This window comes from Oncorhynchus nerka, linkage group LG10 (assembly GCF_034236695.1).
Source record: "Oncorhynchus nerka isolate Pitt River linkage group LG10, Oner_Uvic_2.0, whole genome shotgun sequence".
Lineage (NCBI taxonomy): Eukaryota > Metazoa > Chordata > Actinopteri > Salmoniformes > Salmonidae > Oncorhynchus > Oncorhynchus nerka.
The window spans coordinates 84,090,687-84,109,301 of record NC_088405.1 but is presented as its reverse complement, the minus strand read 5'-3'; the positions used below and the strand labels follow the sequence as shown (position 1 = coordinate 84,109,301).

Sequence of the window (18,615 nt, the reverse complement as noted above, 5' to 3'; positions counted from 1 at the left end):
CCAGAGCACAGCTGGGGGCAGAGGGTGGTCTATAGCAGGCGGCAACGGTGAGAGACTTGACACCCGATAAGACAGCTAACGGTTAGCAGGCCGCAGATGGGTGTTCAGGTAACGACACGACGGAGGGGCCAGTTGGATAACTCCCTCGGGCAGATGACGTCGGTAGTCCAGTCATGAAGGCCCGGTGGGGCTCCGCGTCGGCAGTGGGTCAATATCCCTGCTGCAGTGTGTGCAAACCTGGTCAAGAACTACAGGAAACATATGATCCCTCTAATTGCAAACAAAGGTTTCTGTACCAAATATTAAGTTCTGCTTTTCTGATGTATCAAATACTTATGTCATGCAATAAAATGCAAATTAATGACTTAAAAATCATACAATGTGATTTTCTGGATTTTTGTTTTAGATTCCGTCTCTCACAGTTGAAGTGTACCTATGATAAAAATGACAGACCTCTACATGCTTTGTAAGTGGGAAAACCTGCAAAATCAGCAGTTTATCAAATACTTGTTCTCCCCACTGTATGTGTCATTTAATTAGCCATTAAGATTTGGCCATCTATTGCTTTTAACTGAATAATCAAAGTCATAATTGCTCAACGAGTCTGTGACCGCGGTTGTGTAATGTTCTTTGGGGGGTGCAATTTTTGTTGTTGTTGGAGGACACGCCCCCCCCAAAAGGTCTGTGCACGGCCCTGCTCTGAGCAGCGCTAAAGCTGTTCTATTTCAAGGATCCGCCACTCAAGTGAATCCTGCTATAACCTTCTTCTGAAGTAAGATGACGTTGCTATAACAGCAAAAGCTTCAGACACACACACGACACACAAGACATCAACAAGACCCACATGACATCAACAAGACACACATGACACATAAGACATCAACAAGACACACAAGACATCATCAAGACACACATGACACACATGACATCAACAAGATACATATGACACACAAGACATCAACATGACACACATGACACATAAGACATCAATAAGACATCAACAAGACATCAACAAGACACACAAGACTCTCTTTGGATTAAATGACACAAGACCAGAGGGAATCACTACAGTTTGTGTTGTATGTAGAAAACATGGTGTTTGCCAATCAGCGTTGAATGGGTTGTGTATCAAACTGTTGGTAAGCTGGAATGTTTGGGTTTGAATTCTCTTCCAGTGTTGAATTCTTGCAAAAAGATTAGGGTTTCAATTGAATATCTTTTGTTGCCTGTCTTGAAGTGAATTACACCTCTTGGCTGTGGAGACCCACTTCAAGAGCAATGTTTGCCAATTGCCTACTGCATAGTTAATACATTATGCAAGAACTGGGCCATCAAGCATTTTGGGGTAACACCTAATAATAAGTATCATTTATTAACCATTTATTGATCATGTGTTAATGATTTTCTGAACATTTGTAAATTATTATAATGCTCCGGTATCCAAATAATAGCCTAATGTTTACATTTACATTTAACATTTAAGTCATTTAGCAGACGCTCTTATCCAGAGCGACTTACAAATTGGTGCATTCACCTTATGACATCCAGTGGAGCAGCCACTTTACAATAGTGCATCTAAGGGGGGGTGAGAAGGATTACTTTATCCTATCCTAGGTATTCCTTAAAGAGGTGGGGTTTCAGGTGTCTCCGGAAGGTGGTGATTGACTCCGCTGTCCTGGCGTCGTGAGGGAGTTTGTTCCACCATTGGGGGGCCAGAGCAGCGAACAGTTTTGACTGGGCTGAGCGGGAACTGTACTTCCTCAGTGGTAGGGAGGCGAGCAGGCCAGAGGTGGATGAACGCAGTGCCCTTGTTTGGGTGTAGGGCCTGATCAGAGCCTGGAGGTACTGAGGTGCCGTTCCCCTCACAGCTCCGTAGGCAAGCACCATGGTCTTGTAGCGGATGCGAGCTTCAACTGGAAGCCAGTGGAGAGAGCGGAGGAGCGGGGTGACGTGAGAGAACTTGGGAAGGTTGAACACCAGACGGGCTGCGGCGTTCTGGATGAGTTGTAGGGGTTTAATGGCACAGGCAGGGAGCCCAGCCAACAGCGAGTTGCAGTAATCCAGACGGGAGATGACAAGTGCCTGGATTAGGACCTGCGCCGCTTCCTGTGTGAGGCAGGGTCGTACTCTGCGGATGTTGTAGAGCATGAACCTACAGGAACGGGCCACCGCCTTGATGTTAGTTGAGAACGACAGGGTGTTGTCCAGGATCACGCCAAGGTTCTTAGCGCTCTGGGAGGAGGACACAATGGAGTTGTCAACCGTGATGGCGAGATCATGGAACGGGCAGTCCTTCCCGGGAGGAAGAGCAGCTCCGTCTTGCCGAGGTTCAGCTTGAGGTGGTGATCCGTCATCCACACTGATATGTCTGCCAGACATGCAGAGATGCGATTCGCCACCTGGTCATCAGAAGGGGAAAGGAGAAGATTAATTGTGTGTCGTCTGCATAGCAATGATAGGAGAGACCATGTGAGGTTATGACAGAGCCAAGTGACTTGGTGTATAGCGAGAATAGGAGAGGGCCTAGAACAGAGCCCTGGGGGACACCAGTGGTGAGAGCACGTGGTGAGGAGACGGATTCTCGCCACGCCACCTGGTAGGAGCGACCTGTCAGGTAGGACGCAATCCAAGCGTGGGCCGCGCCGGAGATGCCCAACTCGGAGAGGGTGGAGAGGAGGATCTGATGGTTCACAGTATTGAAGGCAGCCGATAGGTCTAGAAGGATGAGAGCAGAGGAGAGAGAGTTAGCTTTAGCAGTGCGGAGCGCCTCCGTGATACAGAGAAGAGCAGTCTCAGTTGAATGACTAGTCTTGAAACCTGACTGATTTGGATCAAGAAGGTCATTCTGAGAGAGATAGCGGGAGAGCTGGCCAAGGACGGCACGTTCAAGGGTTTTGGAGAGAAAAGAAAGAAGGGATACTGGTCTGTAGTTGTTGACATCGGAGGGATCGAGTGTAGGTTTTTTCAGAAGGGGTGCAACTCTCGCTCTCTTGAAGACGGAAGGGACGTAGCCAGCGGTCAGAGATGAGTTGATGAGCGAGGTGAGGTAAGGTAGAAGGTCCCCCGGAAATGGTCTGGAGAAGAGAGGAGGGGATAGGGTCAAGCGGGCAGGTTGTTGGGCGGCCGGCCGTCACAAGACGCGAGATTTCATCTGGAGAGAGAGGGGAGAAAGAGGTCAGAGCACAGGGTAGGGCAGTGTGAGCAGAACCAGCGGTGTCGTTTGACTTAGCAAACGAGGATCGGATGTCGTCGACCTTCTTTTCAAAATGGTTGACGAAGTCATCTGCAGAGAGGGAGGAGGGGGAGGGGAGGGGATTCAGGAGGGAGGAGAAGGTGGCAAAGAGCTTCCTAGGGTTAGAGGCAGATGCTTGGAATTTAGAGTGGTAGAAAGTGGCTTTAGCAGCAGCGACAGAAGAGGAAAATGTAGAGAGGAGGGAGTGAAAGGATGCCAGGTCCGCAGGGAGGCGAGTTTTCCTCCATTTCCGCTCGGCTGCCCGGAGCCCTGTTCTGTGAGCTCGCAATGAGTCGTCGAGCCACGGAGCGGGAGGGGAGTAATGTAACAGCATGCAAAGATTTGTTGGAATAATTTTATAAAACAATTAATTTCGTAAGTACATTTTGGACATATAATTGAGACTGAATGATAAAAAAACAGCTTTGACCAAGCTGCTTCAGCGCACACCCGACAGCTGGTGGCACACGCTGTCCAAATGGATCTAGCTTAGACTTCTTGCCAAAATATTGTTGACTGCTCCTTCAACAAGAGACATCAGCTTCTAGTCTTCACTAAGGCTAAGGACTGGGAGCAGAGTTGCAGATATATTTTGTACTTACAGCTATTTGCTCTTTGTTTGTTCGTGGTTTCTTTATCCTGAGAACCTGCGGACACTGATACAGCCCTGTAGACTAATGTTTGTACTTTATAATTCGGTTCCAAGTTGCATTCAGTGACGGTGAATTCTCTATATATGCAATGCCGTGCAGATATCCAGAGCAAATGAATAACTATGAATTTGGGACGGATTTTGGGACCGTCTACAACAGACCTTTGGACTTACTCTGCCTCATAGGAGGGTTCCCAGTTGTACCGGACAAGAGAATTTGGCCATACGTCGGTGCTGTTCTTCTCTGCTATGGCATCTAATGTCAGTGCCAGAAATCCAATTTTACAAATTGCCCCCATTTATTTTGGTTGATGGCCAATGAGGCAGTAATCCTGTGTTTAATCAAAGACCCCCGTTTCCATGTACATCTGAAACGCAGCATGTTGACGTAAACGGAAGTCTGCCGGCTTACACTGAAATTATATTGTAATTAGTGAAAGGCTTGTCAAGTGTCTGTTTTCATCCATATTTCCTCTCAAGGGACATTTCTAAGTATTGTTAATGATCAAATGGGAATCTGTCATGTTTTCCTCAGATATCCAGGAGTTCTATGAGGTGACGCTGCTGAACACCCAAAAGAGCTGCAAGCAGAAGCTGGAGGAGGTCAACCACATGGCCGACAAGTGGGAACAGACGGGCACGGGCTCCCTCACCGCGGTGCTACAACACGCCTGCCCAACCGAGGTGAGCCTGATGGGACCTCGGAGTAGCGGGCTTAGAAATGTAATGAATCCTGCCAGACTACCCATTACAGGATTATTGACTTGAATGTGGAGGCTGTTTCTACTCATTGTAGTTCTGTGGTAGTGGTACTACTTCACCAATGAGGAAGCCAGTTGACTCTAAAAAACACAAAAAAATAATAGCACTGTTTTTCTGTTTCACAGTTTAAGTTCAAGTTTTATTACAGTTTGTAGGTATTGAGATACATACATTGGGATTGTTCCTTGCCCAAGTTCTCAAGCAATAACATTTACATTTACATTTAAAAACACACAATGGAATCAATTACAGATTTGTGAAAACAAAAATACTGAATAATCATTTCCTTGTGTGTATCACAATTTCAAAGTGGAAATTACAAACTATAGAATACTTTTTATAACTCAAATAAACAAAAATGTTGCATTTCCTGCTGTGCAGGAAAATTCTTAGCAACAAAAGAGTGATCACGTGAAGATCCTACATCTGTACTCTGTGTCACCTAATTAATTATTATTATATTCTCTAACTACATCTATCGGCATAACATCAAGTTTGGTCAGGTTCAATTAATATATGTGGGTCTTTCTATAAAAGAGGGTACCAGTGAGTATTTCTTGTAGTCTGTTTGGAGCTCTTACAAAGTCATTAATAATAATTTGACTTTTTTATTCTTCATGTGAATACATTATGATATAAAGGGGAACATAAATACATTCAATATAATTCAAAAGTTTAATCAAAAGCTATGTTTAAAAATGTATGATACTGTTGTTTGTAGTTATATCATATACTCAGCATTTAACAATTGAATTACACATTGACCTTGATCATGTGAAGTTCCTGGATATTGCTGTCTGTCTCTTTTTTGTATGGAGATCCCGGAAGTGTATTGTAACCTCGTAGCATTTCGTATCTCCCTATGTTACGGTGTGTAAACAGTTTTCAAGGGCACACATATCCAAAATAATGTATGTGATTGAAAAATGCTTCAAACAGAAATAGTAACTTTAATATTGTCATGCCTGCTCCCGCTCTCCCTCTCTGGCGCTCGAGAGCACACCTGTCACCATCATTATGCACATCACCGCTCATTGGGCCCCTCCGGACTCCTTCACGTTTCTGTTTCCCCTGTCCAGACGCTGTCCGTATTCTGTTCCTGTCCGTGGTTATTAAATGTTCACTCCCTGTACCTGCTTCTCGTCTCCAGCGTCCATCCTTACAAATATGATTAATAAAACTAAAATCAATACTGTCATTAACAGGGTTCGTCAATAATATAAAAGTAGTTTGATGCGCATTTGATGTCTAGCTGTTTAGTTACGTAGGGACATTATCGCGCAACATCAGTTGATTCAGGAAAGGATTTTCTGAATGACAGTCCTATGATACTGAATGCGATTTAACAACAGCCAAAGTGTGGGAATCATGTTGATCTCGAGGATTGACAGACAGTTGACAGACAGTTTTGGTGTCTGTTGTTACGGCGGTCAAGATAATTAGCCTACTTCATAGACAACATTAAATCAAGATTCCTGAGGTAAGATTATGTTCCATGTACATTTTAATAATTTGTTTTCCGAGTTCAAATGGAATATGAAAACAGCCTGTTTATACATTTTTGAAGAGAAATCAATTTTTTTGTGCATATAAAACTCCCCAAAACCTTCATATTTTGATGTTCAAATGTGTGTAGGGTTTAATGTGGAATGCCTGCTCAAGTGCGCAGCCAACACTTCCTGTCCTTTAGATGGAGGTCACCCTTAATTCTATTAAACTATTATCTAATAATTAGTTGATTAATAACTGCTCATACCATGCCACAGTGCCAATATAAGGTAAGATTTCAAAATTTCTACATATGATTTAGTGTCTATTGACTTGTTAATGAACTGCTGTTACTGTAAATGGTTAGCTGACTAATACAGTGCATTCAGAAAGTATTCAGTCTCCTTGACTTTTTCCACATGTTGTTATGTTACAGCCTTATTCTAAAATAGATTAAATCATTTCCCCCCTCGATCTACACACAATACCCCATAATACAAACCAAAAACAGTTTTTTGCAAATGTATTAACAATAAAAAACATATCACATTTACATAAGTATTCAGACCCTTTCTTCAGTACTTTGTTGAAGCACCTTTGGCAGCGATTACAGCCTTGAGTCTTCTTGGGTATGACGCTACAAGCTTGGCACACCTGTATATCTGTTTCTCAGATTCTTCTCTGCAGATCCTCTCAAGCTCTGTCAGGTTGGATGGGGAGCGTTACTGCACAGCTATTTTCAGGTCTCTCCAGAAATGGCTGTGCATTTAGGGTTGTTGTCCTGTTGGAAGGTGAACATTCCCATTCCCAGTCTGAGGTTCTGAGCGCTCTGGAGCAGGTTTTCATCCAGGGTCTCTCTGTACTTTGCTCCGTTCATCTTTCCCTCGATTCTGACTCCCAGTCATTGCTGTTAAGAAACATCCCCACAGCATGATATTGCCACCATTATGCTTCACCGTAGGGATGGTGCCAGGTTTCCTCCAGATGTGACGCTTGGCATTCAGTCCAAAGAGTTTCATCAGACCAGAGAGCCTTGTTTCTCATGGTCTATGGGTCCCGTAGGTGCCTTTATGCTCCAAGCGGGCTGTCATGTGCCTTTTACTGAGGAGTGGATTCCGTCTGGCCACTCTACCATAAAGGCCTGATTGGTGGAGTGCTGCAGAGATGGTTGTCTTTCTGGAAGATTCTCCCATCTCCACAGAGGAACTCTGGAGCTCTGTCAGAGTGACCATCGGGTTCTTGGTCACCTCCCTGACCAAGGCCCTTCTCCCTCAATTGCTCAGTTTGGCAGTGCAGCCAGCTGTAGGAAGAGTCTTGGTAGTTCCACATTTATTCCATTTAAGAATGATGGAGGCCACTGTGTTCTTGGGGACCTTCAATGCTGCAGAAATGTTTTGGTACCCGTCCCCAGATCTGTGCATTGACACAATCCTGTCTCTGAGCTCTACGGACAATTCCTTCGACCTCATGGCTTGGTTTTTGCTCTGACATGCACTGTCAACTTTGGGACCTTATATAGACAGGTGTGTGCCTTTCCAAGTCATGTCCAATCAATTGAATTTACTACAAGTGGACTCCAATGAAGTTGTAGAAACATCTCAATGATGATCAATGGAAACAGGACGCACCTGAGCTCAATTTCGAGTCTCATAGCAAAGGTTCTGAATACTTATTGTAAATAGGCTGATCAGTTTCACCTGTCCTCGTTATTGTCTCCACCCCCTCCAGTTGTTGCTTGTTTTCCACAGTGTATTTATCACTGTGTTTCCTGTCTCTCTGTTCCAGTTCATCTTGTATGTTTAGTCAAGTCAACCAGCGTGTTTTTGCCGTACTCCATTTTCTATTCTCTTTTTGATAATCCTCCCGGTTTTGACCCCTGCCTGACTCTGGACTTCTTTTTTGCCTGCCTGATCATCCTGCCTGGCCTGACCTTGATTCTGCCTGCCTGATCATCCTGCCTGGCCTGACCTTGATTCTGCCTGCCTGATCATCCTGCCTGGCCTGACCTTGATTCTGCCTGCCTGATCATCCTGCCTGGCCTGACCTTGATTCTGCCTGCCCTTCGGTATCTTTTGGACTCTGAACTGGTTTTGATCCTTTTGCCCGTCCACGACCATTCTCTTGTCTTCCCCTATTGGATTAATAAATATTGTAAGACTCCAACCATTTGCCTCCTGTGTCTGAATCTGGGTCTCGCCTTGTGTCATGATAATAGTATTGTGTATAGATTGATGAGGTAAAAAATGGATTGATTCCATTTTAGAATAAGGCTGTAACGTAACAAAATTTGGAAAAGGGGAAGGGGTCTGTATACTTTCCAAATACACTGTATATCCTAGCTACCCATTGGTTATCTTAATAAAAACCGTATCTATTGCTAGACTTGAGATATGCCCCTAGCTATAGTTAGTCAGTGGTTGCACATCTAACTAGCTCGAATGAATAGTAGAAATGTAAATATATTATTTCACTGTTTACAGCAGGTCTGGGGCTTCTCAGACCAGTCTGATAGTGCCATGGGTGTGCAACTTACACCTGTGCAAATCTGTGTGTGTATGTCAATGGAATTAAACATCCAACCAATGCCTCAAGTGTCGTGCTGTAGGTCCACCACACATCTGAAGGGTTGTGGGGTACCGTGGAGAAACAACCCCTAACCTCTCCCCCTAGACACTGAGAGCATTGGACAGATTTGGACAGGTGTAGAGCAATACCGCCAAAATTCCACTAAGCCTATCAGAGGGTGAGGTGGAGCTCTCACCATGTCACCACGCATCAATCCCTCTCAGATCTCCACAAGTGTCTAGACTCTGGGTAGTAGGGGCTAGGGGTTGTTTCTGGACAGGCCATGGGTATTATGGTAGCTCAGTCAGTCAGTCTGGCCCTGTAAAAACATGTTCATAGCTGTCAAATACTTACTTCCTCTGTCTCAATTGCATTTCTTTGATTTGTTGTCTCCTTCTCAAAACCCATTGGATGAGGTCAGAAGTCCCTCCCCTCTCACCTTCTTATCCAATGAGTTTTGAGAAGGAGGCGAGGAGAGAGGACGTGAAGAATGAAGGACATGCAATTGAGATTCTCCCCTTGTGTCCTCCATTCCTCACCTCCCTCTCAACGCACATTGGGGGAAGGTTCCTCCCCTCGGGCTCCAATGTAGTTACAATGCGAGGCAAGAAGTGGAGGAAACAAGGACAGAGGAAGCAATAATGTGATGTCTAGTTTACACACACACACACACACACACACAGACACACACACACACACACACACTGTTTTAAGAGTTTACTGATTATAATAATATTATTTTTATTATTATTATCAAACCATTTAGGAATTTTGACCCTGATGTCAACAATTGGTCCCTTTATTTATAGAAAGACCCATATGCTGTTTTATCTTGCCAGCCATTGGTGGATGTTGGCTTTCAACGGTCATCGTTAAAAAGAATAGGCCTCCAATGTGAGATGAGAACTGATAATTGGTCCCTAGATCCCCTGGAATCAGGAGCCCTGAGCAGATCGCCAGCTCCACACACTCCCATCCCTTCTTTAGCAGTTTTCCCCATTACACAGAACGACTCTGCTGACAAACACAGGCTCTGGTTCTACTGTTTTTTGAAGCTGTTCCCAACACGGAAGTAACAGGAGCTGTGTCGGCAACAGTGTGCTGGACTGTGTAGCTCTAGCTAATTGGCCTTTGAGAGAGAGCCTGCTAGTGTTGGAAGAGCCTGGCCTGTGACATTGTAATTTAAAGGAATGGATGGAGAGAGCTGAAGGTGTGAAGGTTATAAATGCTTGCCCTTTGACGAAAGCAACTTTCCACAATGAAGCTGAGACGTCTATTAATAAGTCCTCGAAATGGAGCTAGAATAAATCATTTATAGATTATTCTAGATTTTATTCATCATTCTTTTACTTGTTTGAACTACTTGTTGAGTCCTTGATTAGTTTTGAATGCCGATTCTCACCCACCATGACCATAGAAAAAGATGGAGCTTGGAAGCTCTAACCCTGGCAATTTGACTGATAAACTCATGGGTACATTCGCAATGTCTACCTTGTATTGTGATACAATAATTCCCATGGTATTTTGGAATGTTCTATCAACTGATGCTGGATTGCCATGGTAATGTAGAATGTTCATTTAAATGATGTGGCTATTTGTAATGTCAGTTGAGTTGACTTTACAAATCACAGCACATATTGAAGGGTACACTTCCTGCTTTTACTTCCTGGCATCATGGGTACCATCAATTTCTGCCAGTCCACCCATGCGCCAAATACAACAGGTGTAGACCTAATCTAGCTAATATTTTCTAAGGGATGATTAGTAGTGTTTGGAAATGTTTTGTGTGATGGTGATGCTGCTTTTTAGTCCAGGACTAGGCTTAATCTGTCCCGAAACTGTCCCAATACTACTATACAGATCATTATGATTGAATGAAATCAAATGTATTTGTCACATGCGCCGAATACAACAGGTGTAGACCTTACCGTGAAATGCTTACTTTACAAGTCCTTAACGAACAATGAAGTTCAAGAAATGGAATTAAGAAAATATTTACTAAATAAACTGAAGTAAAAAAATACAATAAAAAAGTAACGCAAGAAAATGGCATAACAATAACAAGGCTGTATACAGGGGGTACCGGTACCGAGTCAGTGTGCGGGGGTACAGGTTAGTCCAGGTAATATGTACATGTAGGTAGGGGTAAAGTGACTACGCATAAATAATAAACAGCGAGTAACAGCTGAGTAAAAAGAAATGGGGGGGGGGGGGGGCATTTGAAAAATTGTTCAGCAGTCTTATGGCTTGGGGGTAGAAGCTGTTAAGGAGCCTTTTGGACCTAGATTTGGCGCTCCGGTACCGCTTGCCGTGCGGTAGCAAAGAGAAAAGTCTATGACTTGGGTGACTGGAGTGTTTTACAGTTTTTGGGGCTTTCCTCTGTCACCGTCTAGTACATAGGTCATGGATGGCAGGAAGCTTGGCCCCAGTGATGTACTGGCCCGTATGCACTACCCTCTGTAGCGCCTTCCGGTCAGATGCCGAGCAGTTGCCATAACAGGTAGTGATGCATCCGGTCAGGATGCTCTCGATGCATCCGGTCAGGATGCTCTCGATGGTGCAGCTGTAGAACTTTTTGAGTATCTGGGGACCCATGCCACATCTTTTCAGTCTCCTGAGGGGGAAAAGGTGTTGTCGTGTCCTCTTCACAACTGTCTTGGTGTGTTTGGACCATGATAGTTTGTTTATGATGTGGACACCAAGGAACTTGAAACTCTCGACCCGCTCCACTAGAACCCCGTCTATGTTAATGGGGCCTGTTTGACCCTCCTTTTTCTATAGTCCACTAAATCAAATCAAATTTATTTATATAGCCCTTCGTACATCAGCTGATATCTCAAAGTGCTGTACAGAAACCCAGCCTAAAACCCCAAACAGCAAGCAATGCAGGTGTAGAAGCAAGGTGGCTAGGAAAAACTCCCTAGAAAGGCCAAAACCTAGGAAGAAACCTAGAGAGGAACCAGGCTATGTGGGGTGGCCAGTCCTCTTCTGGCTGTGCCGGGTGGAGATTATAACAGAACATGGCCAAGATGTTTAAATGTTCATAAATGACCAGCATGGTCCAATAATAATAAGGCAGAACAGTTGAAACTGGAGCAGCAGCATGGCCAGGTGGATTGGGGACAGCAAGGAGTCATCATGTCAGGTAGTCCTGAGGCATGGTCCTAGGGCTCAGGTCCTCCGAGAGAGAGAAGGAAAGAGAGAAGGAGAGAATTAGAGAACGCACACTTAGATTCACACAGGACACCGAATAGGACAGGAGAAGTACTCCAGATATAACAAACTGACCCTAGGCCCCCGACACAAACTACTGCAGCATAAATACTGGAGGCTGAGACAGGAGACACTGTGGCACTATCAGCTACTTTTGTTTTGCTCACATTGAGGGAGAGGTTGTTGACCTGGCACGACACTGCCAGGTCTCTGACCTCCTTCCTATAGGTGGTATCATCGTTGTCAGTGATCAGGCCTACCACTGTTGTGTCATCAGCAAACTTAATGATGATGTTGGAGTCGCGATTGGCCACGCAGTCGTGGGTGAACAGGGAGTACAGGAGGGGACTAAGCACGCAACCCCGAGGGGCCGCAGTGTTGAGGATCAATGTGGCAGATGTGTTGTTGCCTACCCTTATCACCTGGGCGTGGTCCGTCAGGAAGTCCAGAATCCAGTTGCAGAGGGGGGTGTTTAGTCCCAGGGTCCTTAGCTTAGTGATGATCTTTGTGGACACTATAGGGTTGAACGCTGAGCTGTAGTCAATGAACAGCATTCTCACATAGGTGTTCCTTTTGTTTAGGTGGGAAAGGGCAGTGTGGAGTGCAATAGAGATTGCGTCATCTGTAGATCTGTTAGGGCGCTATGCGAATTGGAGTGGGTCTAGGGTTTCCGGCATGATGGTGTTGATGTGAGCCATGACCAGCCTTTCAAAGCATTTCATGGCTACCGATGTGAGTGCTACGGGGCAGTAATCATTTAGGCAGGTTACCTTAGTGTTCTTGAGCACAGGGACTATGGTGGTCTGTTTGAAACATGTAGATATTACAGACTCGGTCAGGGAGAGGTTGAAAAAGTCAGTGAAGACTCTTGCCAGTTGGTCCGCACATGCTTTGAGTACACGTCCTGGTAATCCGTCTGGCCCCGCGGCTTTGTGAATGTTGACCTATTTAAAGGTCTTGCTCACATCGGCTACGGAAAGCGTGATTATGCCATCATTGACTTGAATGGAGACCCCCTTTATATTAATTTTATTTCTATGTTCATGACATCATGCTGATGATTCTTAGCAGATTCATTAACCCTCATGCTACCAACTTATTTTACCAACTGGGGTAATTTTGGCCCAAAGAACAAACTGTTTGAAAAAGCAACAATAATTGCAAAACATTAACTTATTAAAACATAATTACACATGTAAATAATGTTATCTGAAATAAAACAAATCCAAAACAGACTGTTGTTTTAGCAACATTACAGTTAATTTGCATATTTTGCAAAACAAAAATATTCCCTTAAATAATGTGCAGCTTTTTTCCGAAGGACAATCCACATTAATACTAAAACGCTGATTTACCATCATTTGATTGTAGTATCATTTAGTTTTTGCTAGTTAAAGGGGAGGTAGACTAAACATTTTATTTTATTGAAAAAACGGATTTGTTCATTGATCCTGGGAGACAATTACCAAAAATAAGGCTTAGTTTTCTTTATTTACTTACCCCACTGCCAGCATTAGCATCACTGTGAACCCATGGGAGTGGTAGGATGGCAGGATGCTTCCTAAAGTATGCTCAAATCCTAAATGTGACTTCAAACCAAATGTTATAGCAACCCAAATACCATAACAAGTTGCACATATAGAGTATTGGAGGATATTATACTAATTCTGGTATTTATATAACATTAACGTAGACTAACTATATTTTGAATAATACAAATCAATACAGCACTATGTGTACATTCAGGTGGTAGCTGGTTTCTGCATTACAGTTCTACCAAGTATTCATACCACAGACAGACTTTATGACCTCAATGATTGGAAGTCTATGGGTATCTACTAGCATACTAACTCTAGTTAGCATTGGCTTGTGAAACTATATCTACCTTCTTTCATATTGGACACAGAGACATAAAAATGGTATCCACTAGTTCATATGACTCTGGGGAAGTAGATAAAGGGCATAATTGCCATATTCATGAAATACTCCTTTAAGGAGCTTTGGAGATTATTCCACGTGAGAGGCGGAAAAAAAATGAAAGCAGATTTACTTAACTCCGTGGAGATTGAAAGGATCTTCAGGGTTATCCATCCCTGAGTCCAGGTCTGGTAACTGTGTGGTGATTGAAGGTATCTTCAGGGTTAGCCATCCCTGAGTCCAGGTCTGGTAACTGTGTGGTGATTGAAGGTATCTTCAGGGTTAGCCATCCCTGAGTCCAGGTCTGGTAACTGTGTGGTGATTGAAGGTATCTTCAGGGTTAGCCATCCCTGAGTCCAGGTCTGGTAACTGTGTGGTGATTGAAGGTATCTTCAGGGTTAGCCATCCCTGAGTCCAGGTCTGGTAACTGTGTGGTGATTGAAGGTATCTTCAGGGTTAGCCATCCCTGAGTCCAGGTCTGGTAACTGTGTGGTGATTGAAGGTATCCTCAGGGTTAGCCATCCCTGAGTCCAGGTCTGGTAACTGTGTGGTGATTGAAGGTATCCTCAGGGTTAGCCATCCCTGAGTCCAGGTCTGGTAACTGTGTGGTGATTGAAGGTATCTTCAGGGTTAGCCATCCCTGAGTCCAGGTCTGGTAACTGTGTGGTGATTGAAGGTATCTTCAGGGTTAGCCATCCCTGAGTCCAGGTCTGGTAACTGTGTGGTGATTGAAGGTATCTTCAGGGTTAGCCATCCCTGAGTCCAGGTCTGGTAACTGTGTGGTGATTGAAGGTATCTTCAGGGTTAGCCATCCCTGAGTCCAGGTCTGGTAACTGTGTGGTGATTGAAGGTATCCTCAGGGTTAGCCATCCCTGAGTCCAGGTCTGGTAACTGTGTGGTGATTGAAGGTATCCTCAGGGTTAGCCATCCCTGAGTCCAGGTCTGGTAACTGTGTGGTGATTGAAGGTATCTTCAGGGTTAGCCATCCCTGAGTCCAGGTCTGGTAACTGTGTGGTGATTGAAGGTATCTTCAGGGTTATCCATCCCTGAGTCCAGGTCTGGTAACTGTGTGGCGATTGAAGGTATCTTCAGGGTTATCCATCCCTGAGTCCAGGTCTGGTAACTGTGTGGCGATTGAAGGTATCTTCAGGGTTAGCCATCCCTGAGTCCAGGTCTGGTAACTGTGTGGTGATTGAAAGGATCTTCAGGGTTAGCCATCCCTGAGTCCAGGTCTGGTAACTGTGTGGTGATTGAAGGTATCTTCAGGGTTAGCCATCCCTGAGTCCAGGTCTGGTAACTGTGTGGTGATTGAAGGGATCTTCAGGGTTATCCATCCCTGAGTCCGGGTCTGGTAAGTTATACATCTGAAGGTTAACAAGGAGGTAAGGTATGGCGGAAGTTTATGCAAGAGGGCTTTGTAGACTAAAAGAGTGCAATGCAGACCAAGTCTTCAAAGAGGGACAGCCTACTTGCTGATACAAAATGCAATGATGTGTACTGAACCTATCGCTCGTAATAAAGCACAATGCTCTATGATAAACTGCATCAAATTGCTTCAATACAGTGGCATTCATATAGAAGATATCGCCATAGCCAATAACTGAAATGAATGTTGACTGAATGATTTGTTTGCTATTTAATGTTCCTATTAAATAAGCCTATGGCTCCAGTTGGCGGCAGGTAGCTTAGCGGTTAAGAGCATTGGGCCAGAGCATTGGGCCATGTGCCCTTGAGCAAGGCTGTAACGCTTGTCGTCTGGGGAAAGAGAGGAGAACCAAAATGCAGCGTGATGATTATCCATTTTAATAGAATACTTTAACAACGAACAAAAAAAACAATAAACCGACAAACTGACCGAAGACGAAACAGTCCCATACCGTGAACACAGGAAACAGGAACAATCACCCACAACCCACAATACAAAACAGGCTACCTAAATATGGTTCTCAATCAGGGACAATGATTGACAGCTGCCTCTGATTGAGAACCATACCAGGCCAAACACAGAAATAGAAAATCATAGACAAACTAACATAGACAAGTCACGCCCTGACCATACTAAAACAAAAGACAAAACAAAGGATCTAAGGTCAGAACGTGACAAATGCACTTAACCCTAATTGCTCCTGTATTTCGCTCTGGATAAGAGTGACTGCTAAATTACTCAAATGTAAAATGTAGTTTGAGGGCTCCTACTGATATGTATTAACCATAGATGACTAACAGGGGACGCTGCATTGAAGCCACCGCGCAGCCATCTTGGTATTCCTTCTCCATTGTAAAAAAGATTTTGAAAGCAAAAGAAATACATTTATTAATGTCTACATTATGTTATATTACAGATACCTAAATGCATGCTTGAACATTATATTAAGAGAACTGAACAATTATTAAAAACATATTCCTTCAAATATTTTTCTGAGTACTAATGTCACTGTCCCGACTACAACAAATAACATTTACATTTAAGTCATTTAGCAGACGCTCTTATCCAGAGCGACTTACAAATTGGTGCTTTCACCTTATGACATCCAGTGGAACAGCCACTTTACAATAGTGCATCTAGGTCTTTTAAGGGGGGGGGGGGGGTGAGAAGGATTACTTTATCCTATCCTAGGTATTCCTTAAAGAGGTGGGGTTTCAGGTGTCTCCGGAATAAATGCTTAAATACATGTCATTTTGTCTTTGAAACATTTAATTGAAATATTTTAGAATTCCTTTCCTGTGGAGGACTGCTCCTTCCAATGAGTTAATGGCGCTTGTGGCTTCAAAGCCTCTCATTGGCCATTACATAGCATCAGCAATCCAAGGTTTATACACATCATTGCTTACTACCCCATGAGGCATCAATTTTGCAAATGATGGGATCTGTAAGAATGTATAAATGACCAAGCGATACAGTCACTCCTGTACAACAGTGTTCTTAACTTCTTGTCCTGTAGGGCTGCAGAGTTTTACTAGCTTTTGACCCAGGACAACATTAGTTTTGAAATATTTGTGTTGTTGGTTAATTGATGTAATTTGACACCAAACAAATACATATTGATCCACTCCAACCAGAGATAACAGTACATACATTAAATAATTATGAGGATTTTCACAATAAAGCCCAAATGCTAATTTCTATTGTGGTCACATGATTTTTGTGTCATGTGACAAAAAGCCCACATGTACTGCTGCTCTCCAGGATCAGGGTTGAAGGAACACAGCTGCATTTTCCAGTGTGATTTCTTCACACAACACTTGATTAACTGGTCACCCCAATTGATCATGAAATCAATTACTCTATAAAGTACTGGAAATTATGTCAATTTGGCATTTTAGAATATTTCATGTCTCGTTTGAAATGCTGTGGTTAGTTGATATAGGATGAACCTTTTTATTTTCTATTCATCCACTAGGGGGAAGCTAGTCTTTGTAAAAGATCTCCCCCAGTGCAAAGGTGAAGTCTGAGTTAAATCGTATTTCTCTCAATATGATAACATTTTCATGATCATTGCACATCATTTTCTGTAGATCTTAATTTCAATATCCCAATGATCTATGCAATCAATTAATGCATCTCTAAACAAAACTTTTTTTTGTGTGTGCAATTCCTCAGTTCTCCCTCTGTTTTACGATTTCTATGACCCTTTAGACCCAATGTCTATCACCCATTATCTTTTTTCCGTGCTGTGTGTGTGTGTGTGTGTATGTGTGTGTGTGTGTATGTGTGTATGCGCGTGTGTATGTGTGTGTGTATGTGTGTATGTGTGTTTATGCGTGTGTGTATGTGTGTATGTGTGTTTATGCGTGTGTGTGTATGTGTGTGTGTGTGTGTATGTGTGTGTATGCGTGTGCGTGTGTGTTTGACATACTTGGCATCTAACCAGCGACCTCAGTAATCCAGTATTAATCCTATCTCTCCCCATTGAAACATTCCTGGTTCCAGAGCTGTACAAACTGATAGATATACAGTATATATGTATAGATCTGAACTAATGTACATCAAATCAAATATACTGTTCAAAAGCCCTTGGTGTTAGAGGAGTGGAGATGTATGTTTAGTAGATGCATGGGGATAAGTGAAGGGGTTATAGAGGTCACAAGGGACTTTGAATTCTGAGATTGGGTCACATGCCCTACTACTGTGTATGCTAGAGGAGCAGTTCTGTAAACACTCTCTTACAGCATGGTCCCTAGATAGAAAGAAACACAAAGCAGGTCATAGCCTCTGCAAGCCTTCTGTCCCCTGGCCAACACGGTCTGCATTGTTTTGGTTTACCTAACGCTTCGGGGGGAAGTTTCCCCTCCCCTTACAGAAAAACCATAGGAGTTTATGTGAAATCAAAGTTTTTGATCCTAACCTTAATCATTGGGAAAATGATAAATTGATCCCAGATCAGCATCTAGGGGCAACTTTACCGTACACCTTATACCCAAAACCATAGTTACATTTGTGTAGAAACAGCCTGAAAAGTAGGGCCGCAAACATGTCCCATAACTTCACTCCGTCTGCTCATTTGAATCAGAACTTTCCCGAAAATGATTTGATGTCTGCGTTGTGTTACAAAACACAAGCCGAGTGTATTAAGCCATGCTGAATAGATGAAGGCTTAACAAAATCAGTGCTTTGTGGCAGAGTGTTGACACTCTCTATCCCATGCAATCTGGTACAGTATTTTTGATCCCACTGTGTGCTTTTGTGCCACTTCAGCCTGAGGTTGTGCAAGCGCAAGCTGCAGTCTTTTCTTATGTTTTGCTTGGATTCATTTGACTTTAGGAATTTCCTTGGACACATTTTAAA

At 43.5% G+C, this 18,615-nt stretch overlaps 1 protein-coding gene across 11 annotated transcripts in view; it reads left to right on the top strand.

Moving 5' to 3' along the window:
• The window catches only part of LOC115136133 (disks large homolog 2), a 315,445-nt gene that overhangs the window by 46,325 nt on the left and 250,505 nt on the right, over positions 1 to 18,615 (top strand). For all 11 annotated transcript variants that reach the window (XR_010464941.1, XM_065023856.1, XM_065023851.1 and 8 more), the window contains exon 3: positions 4,420 to 4,568. Coding sequence is in view for 10 of the 11 variants with exons in the window: in XM_065023856.1 (XP_064879928.1) it covers positions 4,420 to 4,568 (149 nt within the window). In the remaining variant the exon portion in view is untranslated. The remainder of the gene's footprint in view (positions 1 to 4,419; positions 4,569 to 18,615) is intronic.